The sequence below is a fragment of the Odontesthes bonariensis genome, chromosome 1, assembly GCF_027942865.1.
Source record: "Odontesthes bonariensis isolate fOdoBon6 chromosome 1, fOdoBon6.hap1, whole genome shotgun sequence".
Classification (NCBI taxonomy): Eukaryota; Metazoa; Chordata; class Actinopteri; order Atheriniformes; family Atherinopsidae; genus Odontesthes; species Odontesthes bonariensis.
The window spans coordinates 12,539,719-12,560,973 of record NC_134506.1 but is presented as its reverse complement, the minus strand read 5'-3'; the positions used below and the strand labels follow the sequence as shown (position 1 = coordinate 12,560,973).

General features: G+C 40.0%; 1 protein-coding gene across 2 annotated transcripts in view; it reads left to right on the top strand.

Moving 5' to 3' along the window:
- Positions 1 to 20,860, top strand: part of LOC142386476 (solute carrier organic anion transporter family member 3A1-like) — a 40,148-nt gene extending 19,288 nt beyond the window's left edge. For both annotated transcript variants that reach the window (XM_075472627.1, XM_075472628.1), the window contains 8 exons: positions 7,975 to 8,073; positions 9,209 to 9,478; positions 9,620 to 9,784; positions 11,860 to 12,058; positions 12,213 to 12,348; positions 14,068 to 14,240; positions 15,935 to 15,999; positions 16,293 to 20,860. In XM_075472627.1, the coding sequence (XP_075328742.1) occupies positions 7,975 to 8,073; positions 9,209 to 9,478; positions 9,620 to 9,784; positions 11,860 to 12,058; positions 12,213 to 12,348; positions 14,068 to 14,240; positions 15,935 to 15,999; positions 16,293 to 16,669 (1,484 nt within the window). In that variant the 3' untranslated portion in view covers positions 16,670 to 20,860. The remainder of the gene's footprint in view (positions 1 to 7,974; positions 8,074 to 9,208; positions 9,479 to 9,619; positions 9,785 to 11,859; positions 12,059 to 12,212; positions 12,349 to 14,067; positions 14,241 to 15,934; positions 16,000 to 16,292) is intronic.
- The last annotated feature ends 395 nt before the right edge of the window (positions 20,861 to 21,255 follow it).

Genomic DNA, 21,255 nt, shown 5'->3' with positions numbered 1-21,255 from the left:
TGAACAGCTTTACTTGTCACAAAGAATCTTTAAATGAACACAATTATTATTGGATGGCCAGCTACACCCGGTAGATAAATAGCAACAGGCGAATATCAAGTGCCAACGTAGACAACGTAGTCTTTTTTAGTTATTTATTTATTCTTTACATGTATATTTTAAAAATAACAATGTTTTTCATGTTTGGAACATGTTTGGAATAAAAAGAGGTTTTATTCCATACATTTTTTGTTGGTGTCAGATGTTTTGGTGACGAAAACTGGTCGGTAGGATTTTTTTGCTTGGGGCCCCCACAGACTCTAGAATCGCCACTGCCTGCGTGTTGGTATCATTGCAGAGGATGAATGTGTCTGGGATGTCATTTTGATCGAAAAAACATCAGTCAGCTGTTGGTACAGTTGGGGGTTTGTGATCTGTCATGAAGGATTTTATTTTTCTGCAGCTCCATGAAACACATCGACACCTCTCCTTGGAACCACCAATGTACAGTGCAGCTGTGAGTTGCAGCAGTTTTTTATTAATCTTACAGACTTTCGATATTCCAGGACATGACATGTGGACATGGTAATCTAGTTTTGACACTCTCTGTTCAGTTAATACCTCGCACGCCCCCTGTAATCTTTTGACAAACCCCTGAATTAGGTTCTACTGTTCTAAAGTACAAAAAATTTCCACATCCAATGCCATGTAAACCCACTATGTCTGTGGCTATTATTTTATGTGAAAGCCCACCTTTTGCAGACAGAAAATGCATGTGTGTGACAGCAATTTGAACTGATGGCTGAAGTCCTCAGGCCCGCATGCTTTCATAGGTTGGTGTGTAAGTCTTCTTTACTTTAAGGTTGCAGCACAAAAACATCCTGAACAAAACAAAGTAGGAGGAAACAAGGGAGGCACCAGCAGTGAACTGTGTTTCTGCAGAGAAATACAACACCACTCTCTCATGCTGGGTTAAATGACTGAGAGGGATTACTTTATGAGGCTATATGTTCTTGTGTTGTACTGGTCAATGTGCCTTTGAGCTCTTGAATTTCATTCCACCTTTGAAAGTCTCTGAAATTGTACTCTTTTCACAGGATAAGAGGATTCACAGTGGAAGCTTTGAATGGAGCTTTATTCAAGCGCTTCGGTCGGCACATGGATTCATTCATATCCAGCATTAGACAAATATTATCCTAACTATTATACAGTATATGGTTGTAAATGCTTCACATGAGCTTCATATATGGTTATGGTTTATTTCTGATTGTGTACTACACTTCCTGACTGAAAAATGCTGACCAAACTTCTAAATTACCGCGTTTCTCTAGTGCTGGTGACTTGCTGGCGTCCTACTTACTCAAAGTAACATGGAGCATTTACCATTATTGGCCCGGTGCCTGAATTAGACTCTGCAGCTGCTGTAGCTGCTGTAGCTGCTTTCTGTATTGGTGCAGAGGTACTTACAGGCACAGCTAAATGGCTCTCTGGTGGTTCGTACTGTCCCCCTCACAGCAAGAAGGTTCCTGGTTCAAAATTCGGCTGGGGTCTTGCTGTGTGGAGTTTTCATGTTCTCTACCTTGCCAATCCTCCCTCAATCCAAATAATGCATGTTAGGTTAAATGGCGACTTTAATTTGCCCGTAGGGGTTGAGCGGCTAATGTTTTAAGTCTCTGTTTTGACCCTGTCATAAACTGGTTGCCTAATGGCAGCCGAGATAGGCTCCAGCCCCTGAAACACACCCCTCCCCAACCCTGATAAGAAAAAAGCAGATGTGGAGTATGATTGAATGAATGAACCATTTAGATCAAATTAATAACATTAGGTTATTAAAAAGAAAAGAGACTCCTGGGAGAACTTTCAAATCAGACTTTCTGTTCCTATATCAACAGATAGAAACTCTCACTCCACCTAATTTGATACATCAGTGAAGCACATTTAAGTCATAGCCCCATCTTCACTGAAGATGATATGTTCAATAAACCTTTAACAGGTCTTCAGAGTGATGTGCATTACAGCAGGAATAATGCAGGCCACTATCAGAGTGAAGTACAGCAAAAAGCGTGCAGTCCAGCTCTGTAATCAACACAGTCAGCTTCTCTCCCCTTGCATCATATCATAGCCTCTATTCATCTCTGAAATGCACGTAATGAAGCGGTGTGAGGCTGCAAGTTGAGAGTCCACTGCAGCAAAATGTTTTTACTCCACTGGGGTTATTACTCTTCCACTGTAGGACAGCAGAGGAAGGAATGGGCTCTGACTCAGCACACGCTGTCCGCTCAGACCGGCCCAGGTTGTTTTATATGAGCACCATTCAGGAGCACCCTTGCCAAGTTTCAGAGGCCCAGCGATTGAACTGGGCCATAATGTGAGTCTGAGTGTGAAATTATTCATGTGCAGGCAGCGAGACCAGGTAGAGGAGCCTCGTCCCACACAGTACGACCTTTCCAAAGCTGCATTTATTACTGCTGGCCGCAGAAGACACCATTTTAAGCACTTTTTTTAGACAAAGTGTCAGAATATTAACAAGACTTTACATGCACATGGTTGGTATTCCATAACAACATATTAATGGATATCAATACCATAACATAGGCCCCTGCCAAGCTCAGCCTGTTCTGCCCTATACTACACTTTCTAAGCTTCCCAATTTTACAATAAGAAGGAGCTCTCGGTCACATCCTCTGCAGGTTCAAGCTGCCAGAGGTCTCCATGGATTACTAAACCATGCCTAAAAATGTCAAAGCCTTCCCAGGGTGACTGTGCTTAAATGAATAATCTTCTAAGTTATGTTAGTGTCGGTCATGTTGGATCATGTGACAGAGAGTTACTACACGGACCACTTTCTTTTCTTTTATCATTAAAACAATTAGATTTATTCACGCTCCAAAAATGTTTTAGGACTCACAGTGTTGCACATCCCTAATTAGTATATCAATGCAGACACTTTATCAACGCTATTTCTATACGTCACTTATAACATACATACAGCATGTATTTCCCTCAAATAAAAAGAACAAAACAAACAGTTGCAGCTCACTAATATCACTGAATCAGTGGGAGACAGTGGACAGAACAGCATGTTCCGGTAAAGCAGTAGTTCAGATATGCTGCATTCAGTGTCATCAGTTACTGTTTGGTATTATATTTTTATTGTACTGTATAGGTTTTATTTGAGATTTTTCAGTTTCAAATGTCCCGGTTTTAGCCCTGCAATGTTACAAGATAGATGTCATAAGGGCTGTCTAGAAAAAAATCCATCTTTTTGTAAAATGTTGTTTACATTGTAATTTAGAAAACTTTGTTTCGTTTGAAAAGAACTGAAAATTCATGCTGCACGTTGTAGAACCGTCAAGAGTTTCCTGTAAAAATATTTTTATGTACGTGTGTTTATACATGGATTCCGTAACTTTAATGGACTTATGGTGTGCAGTTTACCACTGTGAAATGTAGAAATATGACAGCGTGACAGTGCTGACAGTTGCCAATCTATAACATAAACTGTATACAGTATCTATATCAAACAACCAGAATGTTTTTGTTTAATCTCAAAATAAGGTTTATACATTTTCTTTTTTAATTAACTTTTTCAAATAGCAGATATTGTATCTTAAAGATAAAATTCAGATATGTTAATAGAAAAGAATAGAATAGAAGAAAAAAAAAAACTTTATTCATCCCCCAGTGGGGGAAATTCCAAATTAGTCAAGGAGCTAAAAAAAGATTCTTTAAAAAATATATATATATATTTACAGCGATTTTGTATATTAGAACAATAACAACAATAATAATAAATGAATACATAAATAAAATTTAAAAAAATATTTAAAAATTGAAATGTGTTAACTGTTAAACTATAACTTTTAATTGTAAAGTTTTTGCTGGGCTATAATCTTCCATTTAATTCCAACTTTTTGGCTATTCATTTATTGTGAAAAAAATGGCAATGGAAGTACACACGATTCACTTTCACGTGAACACATGAATATGTATCAGTCTCTCCGTCAGAGGACTAATAGAGTGCTCCTCACCTTCTGACAGATGTGTAAGACTACAGTTACCATGTTTGGATACTGCAGTAGTTTTTGCAGTTTTGCAGTACTGTAGTAGTAAATGTTTGATTATTTGGTCACAGTTTCAGTACCTCACCACATTCATATTTTCACTTCCACAAGGCTTCAGTCGTGTTTCTGTGTAAACTAGCATAGATGTACCGACTGATGACTCCAGACAACAGACTGATGGGTGTCTAGCAACTGTTTCTACAGGATTATGTACCTTTCGTCACGGCAGAACAAATCTTACTGCACATCTCTGTCATGATTGTGGCTGCTGTTCTTATCAGATGTTTCACTTTGAAAGCTGCTCTACGTACTTAGTCATTACTGTTTTTAACATGGAACAGTAATGCTCGTTGTATCTAAATAAAGTTAGTGAGTAGTAGTGACGGTTTGTTAACTGTACATCAGATTAGCTTGGGAGCAACAATTTTGCTGGTCACTGACAATTTTTGTGTGTGTGTGTTAGTCACCCTACATTGCATGTGGGGTGACAAGTTCTCGTCAAGGTTCCTAGTGTTTGTGTGTGATTTGACCCCAGTGAGGGATAGAGGAAGCTTCAGTGTTGTTCAGTGTTTGCTGTGAACGCAAAGCTCCTTTCTCATCTGACTTCTAACCCGCTCTGCTGGTGGGAGTGACTCTGCTGAACTGAGCTAAGCTGATTAGTGCCTACAAATACATGTGTGAAAATGTAGTAAAAAAAGAAAGAAAAAAAAGTAGATAGATGAGTAACAAAAACTGAGCCAAAATGCAGAAGCACACCCCACCATTCAGTAGATTGTAAAACCACCATTTAAGGTAAACACAAGAAACTTGTGCTAAAGAAAAAATGGACCAGACTCAGTGAATAATTCCCTATACTCCCTACATACTGTAGATCAGTGAGCAGTGCTGACCAACATGTCTTTGGGGTCATCAGGTGGGAACCTCCTTTCATCAGTGTTTCGTCTAGTTGGGCCCACAACACCTCCAGGAGGCCAGACAGTGATCACTGGCGTCCCAGAGTCACTCCCCTAATGCCAGCTATCGCTGCTCCTCACACCACAACAACCATCTTTTTTCTTTCTTTCTTTTTTTTTTTTCACAACCACAAGCTACCCCAGCTTCTCACCAACTGCACACCAGTCACAGCGGGGTGGGGATACAAACCCTGGTTCGGATAGGAAGTAATGAAAGTATAGAAGGTGCCAGAGGTGGAGTCAGGACAAGACACACTAGCAGATTCAGCTGACAAACTCACCTAAACAGTCCTACAATCACTAAAAATGTCATCAAATACAAAGCCATACAGCAAAGCAACTCACCTAAAATGGCCGCCTGGTTTCAAAAGGCTCACATGGGCCACACCCTCCACTTAAATATCCAGAATTTCTTCTTTTGCTTCTTCAAAGAGTCTGCTTTCCCTAAGTGTTCCCCCTGCTGGGCCCCCAGCTACTATTGCTTCTTCTTATCCAAATCCACTGACTGGACTTTACTGCCTCATCTGACACTTTCTTCCCTATTTTCCTCACACTCTGTCCACTTACACCCAGCTCCTTCAACAATTAGACCACAGACTTTGCAACAAATCCTCTACATACTGCTTCCACTGGACAGATCCTAACTTTCCATCCTCGTTGCTCTGCTTCTGCCCCCAACTCCACACAATAATTCCAATCTTCCTTGAAAAAGTGCTTCAGTTTATTGAGGTTTGCAGGCATTTGTTTATGCACATCTCTCTTAATGTCCCAATACACCATTTCAGTCAGATTGAGGGCTTTGACTGTGTCATTGCAACACTTTGGTACAGTCATGCTGTAGTGGGATCGTTGTCTGTTGTATGAACCAGTTTAATCCAAGCTTTAGCTGTTTGTTCAGATTATCTCACATTCGACTTTAGCATGCTTTTGGACCTGGCATCTTCCAACCATTGAGTCAAACTCACTGAGTTCAGTTCCTGATTCATTCATTAGCTCCAAAGCAAGCCCAAATCATCACCCCTCCACCATCGTGCTTTACAGTTTTGGGTTCTCTCCAAATACAGTCCTGTGCATTATGGGCAAACATATCCACTTTGGTCTAATCTTTTCAAAGAACATTGTTTCAGAAGTCTTGATGTTTATTCAGATGCTACTTTCACAAACCTCTTTCTCCTGCAACCCTTCCAGACAAGCCCTACTTGTTCAGTCTCTTTCTGATTGTACTGTCATGAACTTTAACATTTAACATGCTAACTCAGGCCTGTAGAGTCTGTGATGTCTTATAGTTCTGTGTTTGGCTTTTTTTTCTTGCAGTTTCTCTGAGCAATGCGTGGTCTGATCTTGATTTTTGTTATGTTTTTCACTTATAAATAATCTTTCTCACTGTAGAATGATGGACTCCAAAAGATCATTGCTGACATCTTTCCTCTTTGGCATTGTGTTAACACACACCTTTATAGAGGTGGTCACACCACCCGATGATCAGAGAATCAAATTCATTTGATTAGCAGCACCTGGCTTGTCCTCCTACTCCATATGGAAGCAGTTAGGGTGAATTTAAAGTCCAGTCGGATAGTCAAAAAATTATCTCTTATCATCATTTCCTGTGCTCTTGTTCTTGACCTCGATGGGGTTGAAGAAAGAAACTACAGCTGTTCAATAAATATTCTAGAAAAGTTAATTTGTCTTTTGCAATTCTATCACATTGTTTTGCTGAGGCTATGTCATACAAGATAATACAGAATATTACTTTATCATAAATGTTTGTACCTGAAAGATGTAAAAAAGTGAAATACAGTGTTGTTGTAGGCTGCTCACACTGCTGTCCTCATGTTTATTCATATGAATCATAGCTAATACAACTGGATGTAAATAATCGAGCATCACTTTGAACGTTTCCGCTGTAAGGAATTGTTGGACAGAATTTTCTCCTTTCTTTCATAAATGATTGTTCAGTGGATTCCGTGCTGAAGGAGATTTTAAAGGAAGCATTGGTGCTTCTAAATAACTGCTAATTGATAACTGCTCTTATCATAGCTGCTAAATAGATACTTCCAGGTCATTTCACTCAGTTAGGAAAGTTTCTAAACAAGTCGGACAATTTGACCGTACCCTTAGTTTTTTATATCCTGCTTTTAGTTTTTGTTAAATAAAAGTCATGACACGTGTTTTGCTCATTTGAGTTTGTATTTGCTTAATTTTATGACCTTGTAAGGACCAGGTCATTTTTTTATTATGTCTTTTATTATTTCTTTTTCACACGACTTTATGATTAGATTTTATTTAGCATTAGGAACACCACAACACTATGAGAAAGAACAGCTGGGGATAACCGCAGGCAGGACTAAACATTAAATCCCTCATTGACTGGCCCATTCGTAGAGTCAGGAGGGAGCAGCGCCTCCTTTGCTATGGACTCATTATTAGCAGTCAGGCTACTTGTGCTCACTGCTATTGTTTCACTTACCACCAGCACACACACCAATCCACACACATTCATGTTCAAACTGATGTTTTATGGGAACCGCTCAGACTCTGTGCCAAATCAGGGAAGCCTTTTGCATTCAATCATCATCCAGAGCTGCACTATGAGTGGCTTCCCGTCCCCAATGCTCTTACACTGAGAACCCATTTCCTGCTTGATAATTTATGACTGCTGGATAATCTAGTCATAGATCAATTACGCTGTGCACCCCTTTAGCTGGAAATTACAGGAATGGAACACATCACTATGATACAGAGAACTGAACAATAAGAAGGGATCTTTGCGAAAGGTTGCTGAATATTCGAATGAAGGAAGAAACAGCTGGTAGTGTTGATACAATGCAATGCTGCCCTCTGGTGAAACATGAAGTGAAGTGCAGTGATTATTTCTCAGCTTACCTTGTTATTATTGCAGGAATCTATAGTTTTTGCCCTTGCTGCATCCTTCTAACCTGACATATAATTCCCTTTTCTCCCCGTTGTTTTTCTTCCAGGTATCTTATTTTCAACGCTAGTGTTCGGCCCAGCCTGTGGCTTCATCTTAGGTTCCGTCTGTACCAAAGTCTATGTTGATGCTGTCTTCATCGACACCAGTAAGTTGTCAAATCCAAAAAAAAATAAATCTCATCATGTTTAACTGAATAGTACAAGAGCAACGTATAAATGTGGAAACAAAAAGATACATTTGATTTAAATGATATCCTCATTTTGAATTTCATACCAGCAACATTTTCCAAAAAAAAACAGGTGAGTTAGAGGCAGTCTATCTCTGTGTTCCACAACCTCTTCTTGACACAACTCTCTGAAAGTGTTTTGGAACTGAGAAGACCCGTTGCTGTAGTTTTGAAAATGAAATGTTTTCTCATTCTAGCTGGATTATAGATGGAAGCTGCTAGTTAGTTTGAGGTGTTCATGCTGCAGCCGTCTTTACAGTGGGGACTGTTTTACTGTGGGGCCTTGCTGTTATAATACATTCAAATTGAGATTTATAGCATTGTGTTGCTGAAATAAGTAAAGCCTTCCCATAAAACGACATGATTATGTCAGCATACAGTATACTGCTCCACAAACCTGAATATCACTCAGCATTATTGATGTTTCAGTAAGCAATCCGTGTAATGTGCTTTAATGCAGCCTGATACCATGATGGATGCCGGTATTGGAAATGTTGAATGATAACAGCCTGGATAGTCCCTCTCCTCTTATCCAGGTGGACTCAGCATTTATAATTTCCAAACAGTATTTTGGTGTTTCTAGATATTTATACAGAGATTTCTGCTTTGAATAATAGACTTTTAACTTGTGGATGCAGAATTAGAAGTTTTCCTGAGCCCATGCAGTATTCCAGTTTAGTCTGGTTTTTTCAGCCATTCAGTACTGGTTTCTAATTTTATCCCTGGTGTTTATCCAGATTCTCTGAATCCTCAGTCCAGTTAACTCAATGAGTTGGGAGATTTTCCACCAGGTTTCCTTTTTTTTTAATTTGCTATTTTTAGTTGGCCCTGAAATGTGTTGCTTGCATGGAAATTTATAATGAACATATATTTTATGAAATACAAAAATGTCTTTTTACCAATATTAATTAAGTAAAGCTTAATTAAGTAAATTGTGAATCACTGCCTTCGTTTTAAACAGCATTACAGTACCAAAATCTTGGAACAGGGACATAGAAATAATGGCAATTGTCCAACCTGCTACTGACGATGAATTTTTCTTTCCTCTGTGCAGGTAAGCTGGACATCACCCCAGATGACCCTCGCTGGATCGGGGCATGGTGGGGCGGCTTCCTCCTTTGCGGTGCCTTACTCTTCCTGTCGGCCCTCTTCATGTTTGGTTTTCCCCAGGCGCTAGACGAGCAGGACATGGACGGTGGAGGGGAGAGTGAGCAGGCCATGCTGCCTTCTTCGATGAGCCTGGAGTACCAGGGCTCCAAACCCAATGGAGCCATTCATGGCTTTGATATGAACAGTGGACTCTCAGTCTGGGAGCATCTGAGAGGTAGGGTGGTGAAGAGATTTGGTGCGTTTATGAGAAATTGTAAACTCTCTCAAATATTTCTAACCACATGCCTCTCTTTCTTCTTCTCCCTCTTTCCATGTTTTTGGCTTTTCTTTTTTTTTTTTCGTTTCATTGAATTAGTGATCCCAAGGGTGACTAGGCACCTTCTCTCCAATCCGGTGTTCAGCTGCATCACACTGGCAGCCTGTATGGAGATAGCGGTTGTTGCTGGCTTTGCTGCCTTCCTGGGCAAATACCTTGAGCAGCAGTTCAACCTTACGACCTCCTCAGCCAATCAGCTGCTAGGTACGTAGATCGATCTTCAGAGTAAATTAAGTGAATTTTTTCTTTCTTTTAATCTCTTTCTTTTGCGCTTTCACCTATAAAAAAGGAAGAGCAGGCACCAGCATGTGACCATGAACCAGCAAGTTTACAGCTCTAAAATGTGCAGCTATGCCTAGAACACACAAGTGAAAGAGGGACCTGCGGGTTTGAAATCCCAATGAATTTTGTGCACTCTTAAAAAAGTAGTGATGAACCACAAGGGAGCGCAGCTAAGTTGGGACACATTAAACAATAAGAAAAATGGATCCACACCAGAGTTTAGTGAAGAGATCTAAAATATAAATGTGCACACATATTTACACCCAGCCTTGTAATTATGAGCCTGATGTGTCAGGTGCCAATGAGTAATAAAAGCCAACAGAAAGAATTTAGTTTGTGACATGAAGAGAACCAGAGGAGAGCTGAGCGAGTGTGCTGTTGATTTAGAAACATTAGCTAACGATTGCCAACGACTGCTAACAAGTATTTAAAAAATTTCTAGAAACCTAAACAGGACCAAAAACAAAAAATTACGGTTAAGTATCGACTGGTTATATCACACTGTCCAACTCTATCGTGCCAGAGATGTTAAAGTGAAAGGAGGAACGTTTTTCAAAAGAAGAGTGAAATATGAAAAATTAAATTAGCTACAATTCGAAAATAAGCCGTCGAGTTTACAGTTCCTATTTCTGTCGAGCTGTCATGGTTCTGTCGCCAACACTCCAGTGGTCTCGTCTCCTGCCGATGTAAGTATAGCAGCAGCTGTAGCCTTTCAATCCCTCGGGATTCTAGCTTCTGCATCCTATCTGAAACTCCATCAAATCTCTGAGTGCATTATCCTCCTTTTTAAAATGAGCACCACACCCAAATGTTGTTTTTCCATTTCCAGGCAGTGAAAGTTCCATTAGATCAGGAGACTGTGGACTGAAAGACCAGTGGAGCCTTCACATATACTATACTCACACTGATGAAAATTGCAAAAACGACCAGCTAACTTAATCACAACTACTAAAACTCACTATCACCAACAATTTACTGCACAGAGACCCTCCCTCATGTGATGTAATATTAGGCGCTTTTAGGAGGACTGCTTAAAACGTCTGTTTGATCCTCTGGATTTCTGCATTTGTGTCTCATAATGTACATTTTATCTAGCAATAACCTTTCAAACACACATTTCCAGAAACAATTATGTTTACTTTGTGAATAAAACCGCCTGAAATTTGCACTGCAGGCATATTTTCCAGCCTAGGCTTTTAGCAGAAGCCTTTTATCATAGACAGCAGGATGTAGACACGACGAAGGTGAGTGGAGACATCCAGACTGTCAGCAGGTTCCCTTTTGAGATGGACCTCTCCATGACCAAAACTCCAAACAAAACAATTCTCTCACACAGAGGAAGAAAATCCTCTGCTTCCAAAGCTTTTACCACAGTCACACCAAGCCATCAGCAAGATTGTTTTAGGTCCCATTTTGGAGTTTGTGTACAGATATTTATTTCTCATACATTTTTTGTTGCAAGGTCAAATGCTGAGATCTTCCCCTTTTACGAATATCACAAGCAATAAGGAAACAGTAAAACCACACTGGAAAAAATCAAAGTCTTACCAAGTATATTTGTCTCATTTCTAGTCAAAATATCTCATTACACTTAAATAAGACACAACTGTCTAACAAGTACTATTTCAGCAAGATATAGGGACTTGTTTGAAGACAATACATCTTGAATATCTTGTTAAATGAAAAAGTCATATGAAACAAGCTTTTTTTGACATTTGAAGGTTTTTAAGCTAATTTCAAGATCACTTTTATCTCAAAAGTCCTAAATATCACATCTTATTTCAAGAAATCTTGACAAGCCGATTTTCACTAGTTCCACTTTGCTTATTTCAAGCAAAATCGTCTTGTATTTGTTGTTTTTCTACTTATATTTGGAGGGGCATTTTTTCCAGTGCACAGTGAGGACGATTAAAGGGTGAATAGTAAATAAGTGAAATAACTGTAAAAAAAAAGAAAAAAAGAAGCTGTAATTAGGATATTCAACTTTCCCTCTCCAGGTATGACGGCCATCCCCTGTGCCTGTCTGGGAATCTTCCTCGGGGGGCTCCTGGTTAAGAAGCTGAACCTGTCGGCTCTGGGTGCCGTCCGCATGGCCATGCTGGTCAACCTGGTGTCCACTGCCTGCTACGTCTCTTTTCTCTTCCTGGGCTGCGACACGGGACCTGTTGCTGGGGTTACAGTAGCCTACAGCAACGAGTAAGACCATTAAACTACTACTACTCTTTTTTTGCATGCTGGAGCAATATATTAGAAACGAGAGGAAAAGGCCCTTCAGAAAAAGAAAAGTCATGTTGTTCCTGCAGTTGTTTCGTCTTGATGGGTAAATTGTATGTATGTCCTGCTAACATAGGACGCTGCAGTCCTGGCAACAGCCCGAGTCGGCGTGTATCAGTAACTGTAACTGTTACACAGCATCAGTGAGCCCCGTCTGTGGCTCTAACAGAGTCACCTACCTCTCAGCCTGCTTCGCTGGCTGCACCAAACCAGTGAGTGAAGACCAAAACACCCACTGAAAGAAGCCGTTCGTGACTTTTTCGGGCACTGGAGAGCAAACAATAAATAAAAAGAAAAAAACACATACATATTCATACAATGCTGGTTTAGATAATGGCAATGGGCCTCATGCAAGAACATTTTCGGATTTTTATTCTAAATTTCTCTTACTTTTTTCGTAAGAAGGTTTCGTACAAACACGCCATGTCAGATTCAACAAGCGCTCTTAACTTCGGAAAAAAGTGTGTAAACAACCTGCGTAAATGATGAATCCCACGTGTGCGTATCTAAGTTCACGTGCACGAGGATAGTAGATTTGCATACTCCACGCCCTAAATGATACCATATTAGGCAGTGCTTCCTCTCTCCTGTGCCAGGAAGTGTTGAGTGTTGAGTCATGAGAATGGCATCAAGGCACAAAAAGAACAACTTTACGGGCTCTGAGATTGAAGTTCTGCTTTCAGAGATCCAAAAAGGAAAATCTGTCATTTTTAGCAGTGTCAGCAGTGGAATTACAGAACCTGCTAAAGCGAAGAAATGGGAAGCAATTACGAGTGCTGTTAATAGGCTACCATGTCACCGAAATAAAAAAATAAATGGTTTGATATGAAAATGGCTTAAAAAAAACGTCTCGCCATGGGCAGGCGATCGATGACTGCAACTAAAGCCGTGCAATCAGTTGTTGCCTCATCATGATGGCACTTTGATGGGGTGGTCCATGAGGGGGGTCTTCTGGCACCACACCTTCTGGTCTGCCTGGGCTGGTTCAGGTGGAGACCCTCTTTCATGGCAATATTGCGCCATGAACGAGGTATCGAGACACACCCACCTGGCCTTCAGCTCAGTGCGCTCCACGACAGCACGGGTGCTTTGATGCGTATGTGTCTCGTGCTTCCAATTATGATTGGCAGTCCAGCCACGGGATGAAAGTCCCTCTTAATTTATACTTGTTGGACAGCGGTGTATGGGAATTTGATGCACCATGGGTGATAAACTGATGATAGCGTTGATGACCAAGGGGAGCGCACGACTCACAGAGGACTGGGACACCCCCGATCTGTCTCCAATCTCCCTCTGAAAGGTTCCAGTGGCCAAAAATCCAAGGGTGCTGAGGACCTGGACGTGTGGTGGAATTGGGTTTGATCGGCGTGTTTTTCTCTGGAGTCGTGGCTCTAGCAAGCTGCATATTTGCAGCAGCACAGTCCTTAGCAATCTAAATCGCGATGTCAGCCATTCGTCTGTCTCCACATGGATATCTACACGGTCTCTTCCAAGAGCCTGACGCGCTAAGGCATCCAAAAGTAGCAAGTCAGCCGCTGGTTACGCTTCCCATTGACCTTGTTATATACAGATTCAAATGAACCTTCAATTAGTGCGTAATTTAAGTCAAACAGAATAATGTCAGCATCATTATGGGGTATAATGTATATTTATTTATGTTTTCTTCAAAGTAATTAAATATACAATCCATTAGTCAAGCAAACTTGATTGGAATAACAGCGGACTATTTTACGAAACTCCTACGACAGGTCAGGATCACTCGTAAATTCTGTTCGTACCTGAAAGAAAACGTAAAATACGAAAAGATTGGTGAATGAGCAAATTCTCTTAAATCACTCGTACGCACGATTTAAGAACAAATCTGTGTGTACCAACGGTTCTTGCATGAGGCCCATTGTCCTTTTGACTTAATTTCTTGTCTTTTGTGTCAGAACTTGAGCAGCTGCGCATGTATATCCAGCATCACTGAAGAGGCGGTGGCTTTACCAGGAAAGTGCCCCAGTCCCGGCTGTCAGCAGGCCTTCCTCACCTTCCTGTGTGTTATCTGTGTGTGCAGCATGATCGGAGCCATGGCTCAGACACCCTCTGTCATCATCCTCATCAGGTATGATGCCAACTGCCCACAAGAGGGAGCCGTTGACATTTGGAGCTGATGAAGGTTGTGAGGAAGTCGCTTCAGTGCTTCATCGTGATGACAGTAATGCAGAGAAATACTTAGGAAATACACAGGGAAATGTTGTGTCATACATAATAACCAAGAACAGTCTCAGTCCAGAACAGGAAATGGAGCAGATATGCATAGATATCATTTCTTGTTCTTGTAGTTCTTTTTTAGATGGTTGTGGACATAATCTCTTCTGTTAAAAAGAACTCAGTGATGTGGGATTGTGCTGTTGATGAGCTCATCTCTCCCCCAGTGCAGTGCACACAGGAAGAACTGGAGCTTTTCACTGCTGGAACAATTCAAATTATTTGCTGTTTGTGAATATTTTATTTGATGCACACTAATGTAACAGCTTTTTCTATTCTGTGGGTAGAGACAACCAGATTAGATTTACCTTTTTTTTCAGAATGGTTTGTATTTGTTTATTTATAGCTCATGAAAAAAAAATTATTAGTTTGAGGTGACAACGAATACGTCAAACATCACAGAAATCTGAAACGTGAAAATCCGCAGTCTCCTTCAAAACTTGAAAAACCTTTTAATGCATGGCTATGGAGGAGTGGCAGACAGGTGCGAGACGCTTTTAGATGGCTGCAAGGAACAACTGAGGTTTGTTGCAATTATAACGTCTGTCATACGTTCAGTAGCCTTTGACATGTAAAAAAAATATTGCCATTATACAGATTTGCATTAATTTGTCAAGATATTTTAACTGTGTTCCTGAAAATCAGGAGGAGGATAAAATCATTCTGACTACAGCTGTAGTGACAACCACTGAGCTTTATCTAGTGGAAAAGACATCTAAATGGTTTGTAGACGTCAAGTCTAAACTTAGGTTCAATTTTGTCTAAAAGTGAAGGTTTTACAGACGCCTAGGCTTTGTCGAAGACGTTGATTCAACATTTCCATTTAGCTGAGATTTCCCCTTGACCGGCAGTATGAATGTTACATGTTCATGTTGGACTCAAACTTAGGACCTTTGGCTAACAAGCGCTTCTCGTAACCTATCAGAGTACCTATTGATGATTCTAGAGGACAGCCCGTCTGTAGGACAGTTGGAGTTTTTACCTCTAAATCATTAAAATTTTTTGCATTTTTGTGATAAACGGCTGTCTTTCCAGTCTCCGGAGGGGTCTTGTGGTCAGCACAGCACACGTAGTTCTATATTTATAATTCATATGGCAGATTAAAATGTGCTGGACTTTGGTTTTTATGCTGACTACATTTCATCTGCTGGTGGAAACATATATTAATGAATATCAGCTTCCTTTATAAACTTAAAACTTCCATTTTCTGTTTGTAACACATGTAACATGTTATTAACACATTGTCAGTGATTGAAAAGTGGGTGAAAAAAGTTATCTGCCACGTAACTGCCGGAGGATACCACTCTGTATCATAATTGATTTAGGGAAAAAAATCCCTCTCCATGATTGTTAAAGCTGTAATAATTCAGCTGGAAATATTCAAGACTCAATAAGGGCTACAACTAAACACTGGGTGGGGATGCACACGTGGTGAAATTCTGGGCCTGTACTGATACCAGTGTCAACAATAACATTTTGGCCAAAAAATGCTGATAGAATACAGATCTGAAATACAGATTAACCTACACAGCTTTCTTTTCTTTTCAGAACTGTAAGTCCGGAGCTTAAATCATATGCCCTTGGAGTTCTGTTCCTGCTCTTAAGGCTGATAGGTAAGAAACTTCACCTTTTTATACTTTCATTCTGTGTAGCGCTCACAGATCCACACACATCTTCCGTATTGGTGCGCATACTGCAGAAAGTCTCTCTGTCTCTGCTGCGTTTGTGCTACTGGCTGTTGCTCTCTAGTTTTACTCTGTGATGTAAATGCCAGAGCAATTTTTCACCTTGCTTGAAATGAACTTCATCACTCTGTCGGCCCAAATACAGTTGGTACTTGAGCTCAAACTGGTGCACTTCTTGGCTTTCTGACCTCATGTCTGTTCACAATCCCCTGCTGCTCCAGGCTTCATCCCGCCTCCTCTGATCTTCGGCATGGGCATCGACTCCACCTGTCTGTTCTGGAGCTCTGTCTGCGGAGAGAAGGGTGCCTGCATGCTGTACGACAACGTGGCCTACAGGCATCTGTACGTCAGCATCGCCATCGTTCTCAAGTCATCTGCTTTTGTCCTGTACACCACCACATGGCACTGTCTGAGAAAGAACTACAGGAAGTACATCAAGAACAACGAGGGTTACCTCACGCCCACTGAACTCTTTGCCTCCAATGTGACTCTGGACAATTTGGGCAAGGAGATCACCCAGAACCCCACCAACAGGACAAAGTTCATATACAACCTGGAGGACCATGAGATGTGCGACAACATGGAGTCAGTTTTATAGTGGTGCTCTACACTGGGACAGCAGACTGGAGCTATTCGTGTGCATTGATGTTTCTTTGGTGTTGTCTCCGTTCAGAGCAATGTCCTCAGTAGGGGCCTCGTTTTCTTCTCATTCAAAACATCAGACCTGTTGAAAAGAATTGAAGAGATGTTTCCCAAAAATGCTTAATATCCACATTTTTTTCAGCTGAAGGCAGTTGTTTTCACATTTTACGTTCATTTCAGGGATGTTTTTCCTCTTTGACAGCAAAATTGAGATCGACTGCAGTAAAGGAAGAAAAAAGAAAAATGGCCAACAGATGGCCCTTCTTAAAAACCAAAATCAAATCTACTATAAGACCTGAGCTTTATCAGAAAGATTATTTTTCTGTCCTATTTCTCAGGTTTGGTTACCAGAAGATGCAAAAAGAATGAGAATTAACACAATTTTCCATACTGCCATAAAACAGTTTGGACCCCTCTCGTAACTATTTAGCAGCCTTACAGAGGGATTCTTAACACACCCGTGTGTTAATGACCTGACCACTTTCATTCAGTTTTCACTCGATACAAAAACGAGTTCGTAAGCCATTATACAAAAACTGCACGTTGGAAACCTCAAAGAAAGAGAATGATGTAGTGGAAAGTGAATGAAATTGCGTGGTTTTGAAAATTAAATGACTAAATTCATTATTCAGTGTCTTAATAAATGATCGAGAGGTGACGTTTACAATGTTTAAACAAAAATTGTTTTGTTTTTTTCAATTTTTTGCCACCAGTCATTTGTAAGAGCGTAGGTGACTTTGCCTCAAAAGGTGGATTATTAGACTTTGGTTCAAGTCAATGTGTAAGATGTTTCTCACATTTTTAAAGCATAGGACTGTAGATCCAATAAGTAATAATCATTCCTTTACTTGTCGATACTGTTTTTGGTGTGAACGGTGTATGAGGCCAATTTTCTCTTTTTCAGAGACTGTGTGAGCTTTCTTTTTTTTTTTTAAGAAGAAGAAGAAGTGCATATTTCAATACATATTTAAGATACCAACTTCAAAACGTACTCTTCAAAAAATAGTCTTGCTCAAAGCAACTAACTGCAAGGTATGCTGCCTATGCATTGTTACTTGGACAAAGCGGGATCAGAGAAACTCGACCTGTGACATTTCATTGAGACGACTATCTATGACTGATTTCAACGCATCACCACTATAATTTGCCAAGAAAATCGAAGTCAGTAGAAAATAGATACAGAAATGCCATTTAGCTAAGTGGTGTAATACATGTGGGAAAGCCCCCTGCAGCAGTAATGCATGGATTACAAAGCAACATGATCATAACATACAGGGGACTTTGCGATTAAGTCTCCCTGGGTTACATGCTCTCTTCGGATGAAACAGGTGGAGGCTGTGGGGGAGGCTGCCCTCGCCAACAGCACCAGTATCAGCAGCAAAGCTCCCATTATGAGCAAACAGACTGAAAGTGTGAAGGCACTTCAGTAGAACACCAAGCCAGCACGAGACATCTCGATTGTGGTGTGCTAGCCATCAGCAGACACAGTGTCCTGCCAGAATTAGTTCATTTATACGCATGCTGGTAATGCATGCATATAGAAATAAAAAGATTTTCAGTATGAAGTCACCAAGATACACAGACTCTGGTTTTGTGGCTATTGTACTGGTTAAAGATGCATTTAACACGAATGGCCTCCTAATTCTATTTTTAACCATGGAAGAGCTTTATAATGCATACTGCATTGTGATGTTGCCCTTTTCTTTTTCTTTGAAGATCCGCCGACTCATAATCACTCACAATGAAGTGATTGAAATATTTTTCTTTTTTTTCTGAGGAAGTTTTCCTTTTTCTACAGTAAATATATAGGGATATAATGTAGTGTTTGTCAGGCTTACTCTGTAAGTATTTTCTATGTTTTGAATCAAAAATCTATTATGACAATAGATTTAGCTTCCAAAATGTATTGTTACTTTTGGAGGGTGTAGTGAAGGCTCAGCGTGTGGGAAATACACTGAAAGGCTTTCTTGCTGACAGACTAGATAACTGATTCCAAGTCTAATGGTAAAGAGCTAGAAGTGATAGCGGTCAGTAAATTTAGCTTACAGATTGGAATAGAGGGAGAGAATTAGTTACCCTCTTTTCTAACACTGAGAAAACTAGTTGCAACAACTCTAAATCAAAATTAACTTTAGGGTGCAAATAGCGTAATTTTATTTCATTTGTCAGGTTTGATGGTTTGAGTTAACTGCTGGCTAGCTTGAGCGCATTTCCCAAAATATCAAACTGTTCCTTTGAGCTACTAAGATTCAACCGTTATCTTCTGAAAATATCTACAGTTTATGACACCACTTGGATTTCGAGGGTTATTTTGGATCAACACGACTCATGTTTGATTTGGTCTTACATTTTAATAAAGTGAAAAGACAAAAGCCCTACATTATTCCATACATAAATGGGAATATCATATCAACTGGGTGTAAACATGCATTAGATAGTCTTATGCTGAAGATTAACCCTCAATGGACCTAAACATCTGTATGAGTCTAGCCAGTATTAATACACAGAAATAATGCATCCTTGAAATAATTATTTTTTACATTTTTTTCTCATTTTAACTAATTAGGCAGTGCCCAAAGCATATCCTAAACTCAAATTTTGACCATACAGCATATGATGGGTAGAGTGGCTCCTAGCAGGACATTCAAGACAGCTAGACGTATGAAGTACAAACAATTGAAAAGGAAGTGTCCAAGTTTCTAAAAGACAGGAGATGGATAAGTAACATCTGGCTACCATCTCCTCCTCAACAACCTCCTAGAGGTGGCTCCGTCTTTGAGTTCTGTAATATCCAGTCTGTCATAGTGCTGACTCCTCTGTACATAGTAGTGCCATACAAGTGCCAAAGTGACACCACACAAGTGTTCTGTGACTTCCTGCAGAGAACTGTATCTCAACATGCTGGAGCTAGGAGCACTTCCTCCAGCTGTTTGTAGCCTCTCTGTGATCTCCCTCAACTTTACTTCCATATCGTACAAATGTGTCCCAGAGAGATATTGCCTATAAAATAATGTATATTGGTCTAGAAAACAGTATTATTTAGGATGTAATAACTATTCATATGTAGGACTTTTCTACTAGTGAAGGTCTTGTCTAATTTAGATTAATCTCACTTTCCATCAGTGGCAAAGCTGGTCAACATTGAAAATAAAAAAAATAAAATACTGCTTGAAAAAAAGTGGCACCAATGTTAAGCTACAGCCTGACATTGTAAAGTAGACGAGTTTGACTGCAGAATATCAGCCAAACTGCACAGATTGAAGCCCTGCAACTGTGCCTAGATGTAAAGCTCTTCTCTCAGACTCTCTGACGGGAGCCGTGTTGTGCCGTATCAACCTGTGCACTGTAACATTCAACACTCGCGAAAAAGAAGCCAACGTATTCTAGGTGTGTCAAACGCGCTGGCAAGTGTGACAGCACTTGCTTGACCTTGTTTCCACCTGTGGCAACAGGACTGTTTATTTTGGCACCTAAATGTGCTTGAGATGTTTTGCCTTGTGATGAGAAAATAACTTGAGAGCGTAAATGTTTTTTACATTCTATTTTTCTCATTATCCTCTTTTGATGGCCTTGCTTTGTGGTTTTATAGCAGAACTTCAGTGATCAGATTATTAATTTGTGAAGAGTTTTCTGCCAAAACATGACCCATATGCAAAAGCATAATATATGAGATGTTCAGAGGAACATTTCGGCCAACAAGTATCAGATTTCCTGTAAATATGGCCATAATTTGATCTTTTTGTTGCTATTGATAATTTTTCTGACAAACAGGAAACTCTTCATATACAGATAATCCTTTTGGTCTGAGCCTTTAGGCAGCATGTTGCCTTTGAAGTGAAACCTTGTACTAACAATGTTAGTTATGGTTTTAGATTGATATGTTTGCTTATGTTGTGGGTGGTATATAGTGTGTGAATTTCAACGCTCTTAAAGGGGGAAATTAGGAGAAAATATCACCTATATTTTGAAAGATTCACTTCAGATTTTTAGATATGCCCTGTTGCTTATCAGGATTATTTTTATTTTTTTTCCTTTGAACTTCATGAATTTATATTTTAAAAGCTTTTAGTTCTGTATATTTCTTGGAGAAGATTACATGATTGTATGTTTATTGTAAATACATTAAATATACTATTTTTGTTTTTAATTTGATCTTTTCTGCCCAATAATTATTAGCCAGTCTGTGATGATTTCCTGAATAATGAGATGTTATCTACACGTTTATTTTTTTCACACCACTTGAGCAATTTTCACATCTCTACTGACAATTTTATCTACCATAGAGCTGCACTATGAACTTAGTGAGAGATTTTACATTTTGTAGAACAAGGCTGAGAAGCAAGCCATACAAGAAGCCCTATCACAGCCCTATCTCAGCCCTATCTAACAGCCTTGCCACCCCATTGTACCGGCTTTTTGGCTGCAGTTCCACCAGAATTCCACTGGGCGCGTCGGTGGAGACCAGAATGAATGGGGCCCAATAGAGCTAGATGCTACAAATGGTCAGTTTCACCTAAGTCTCCTCAAGAGCGCTCAGATTTG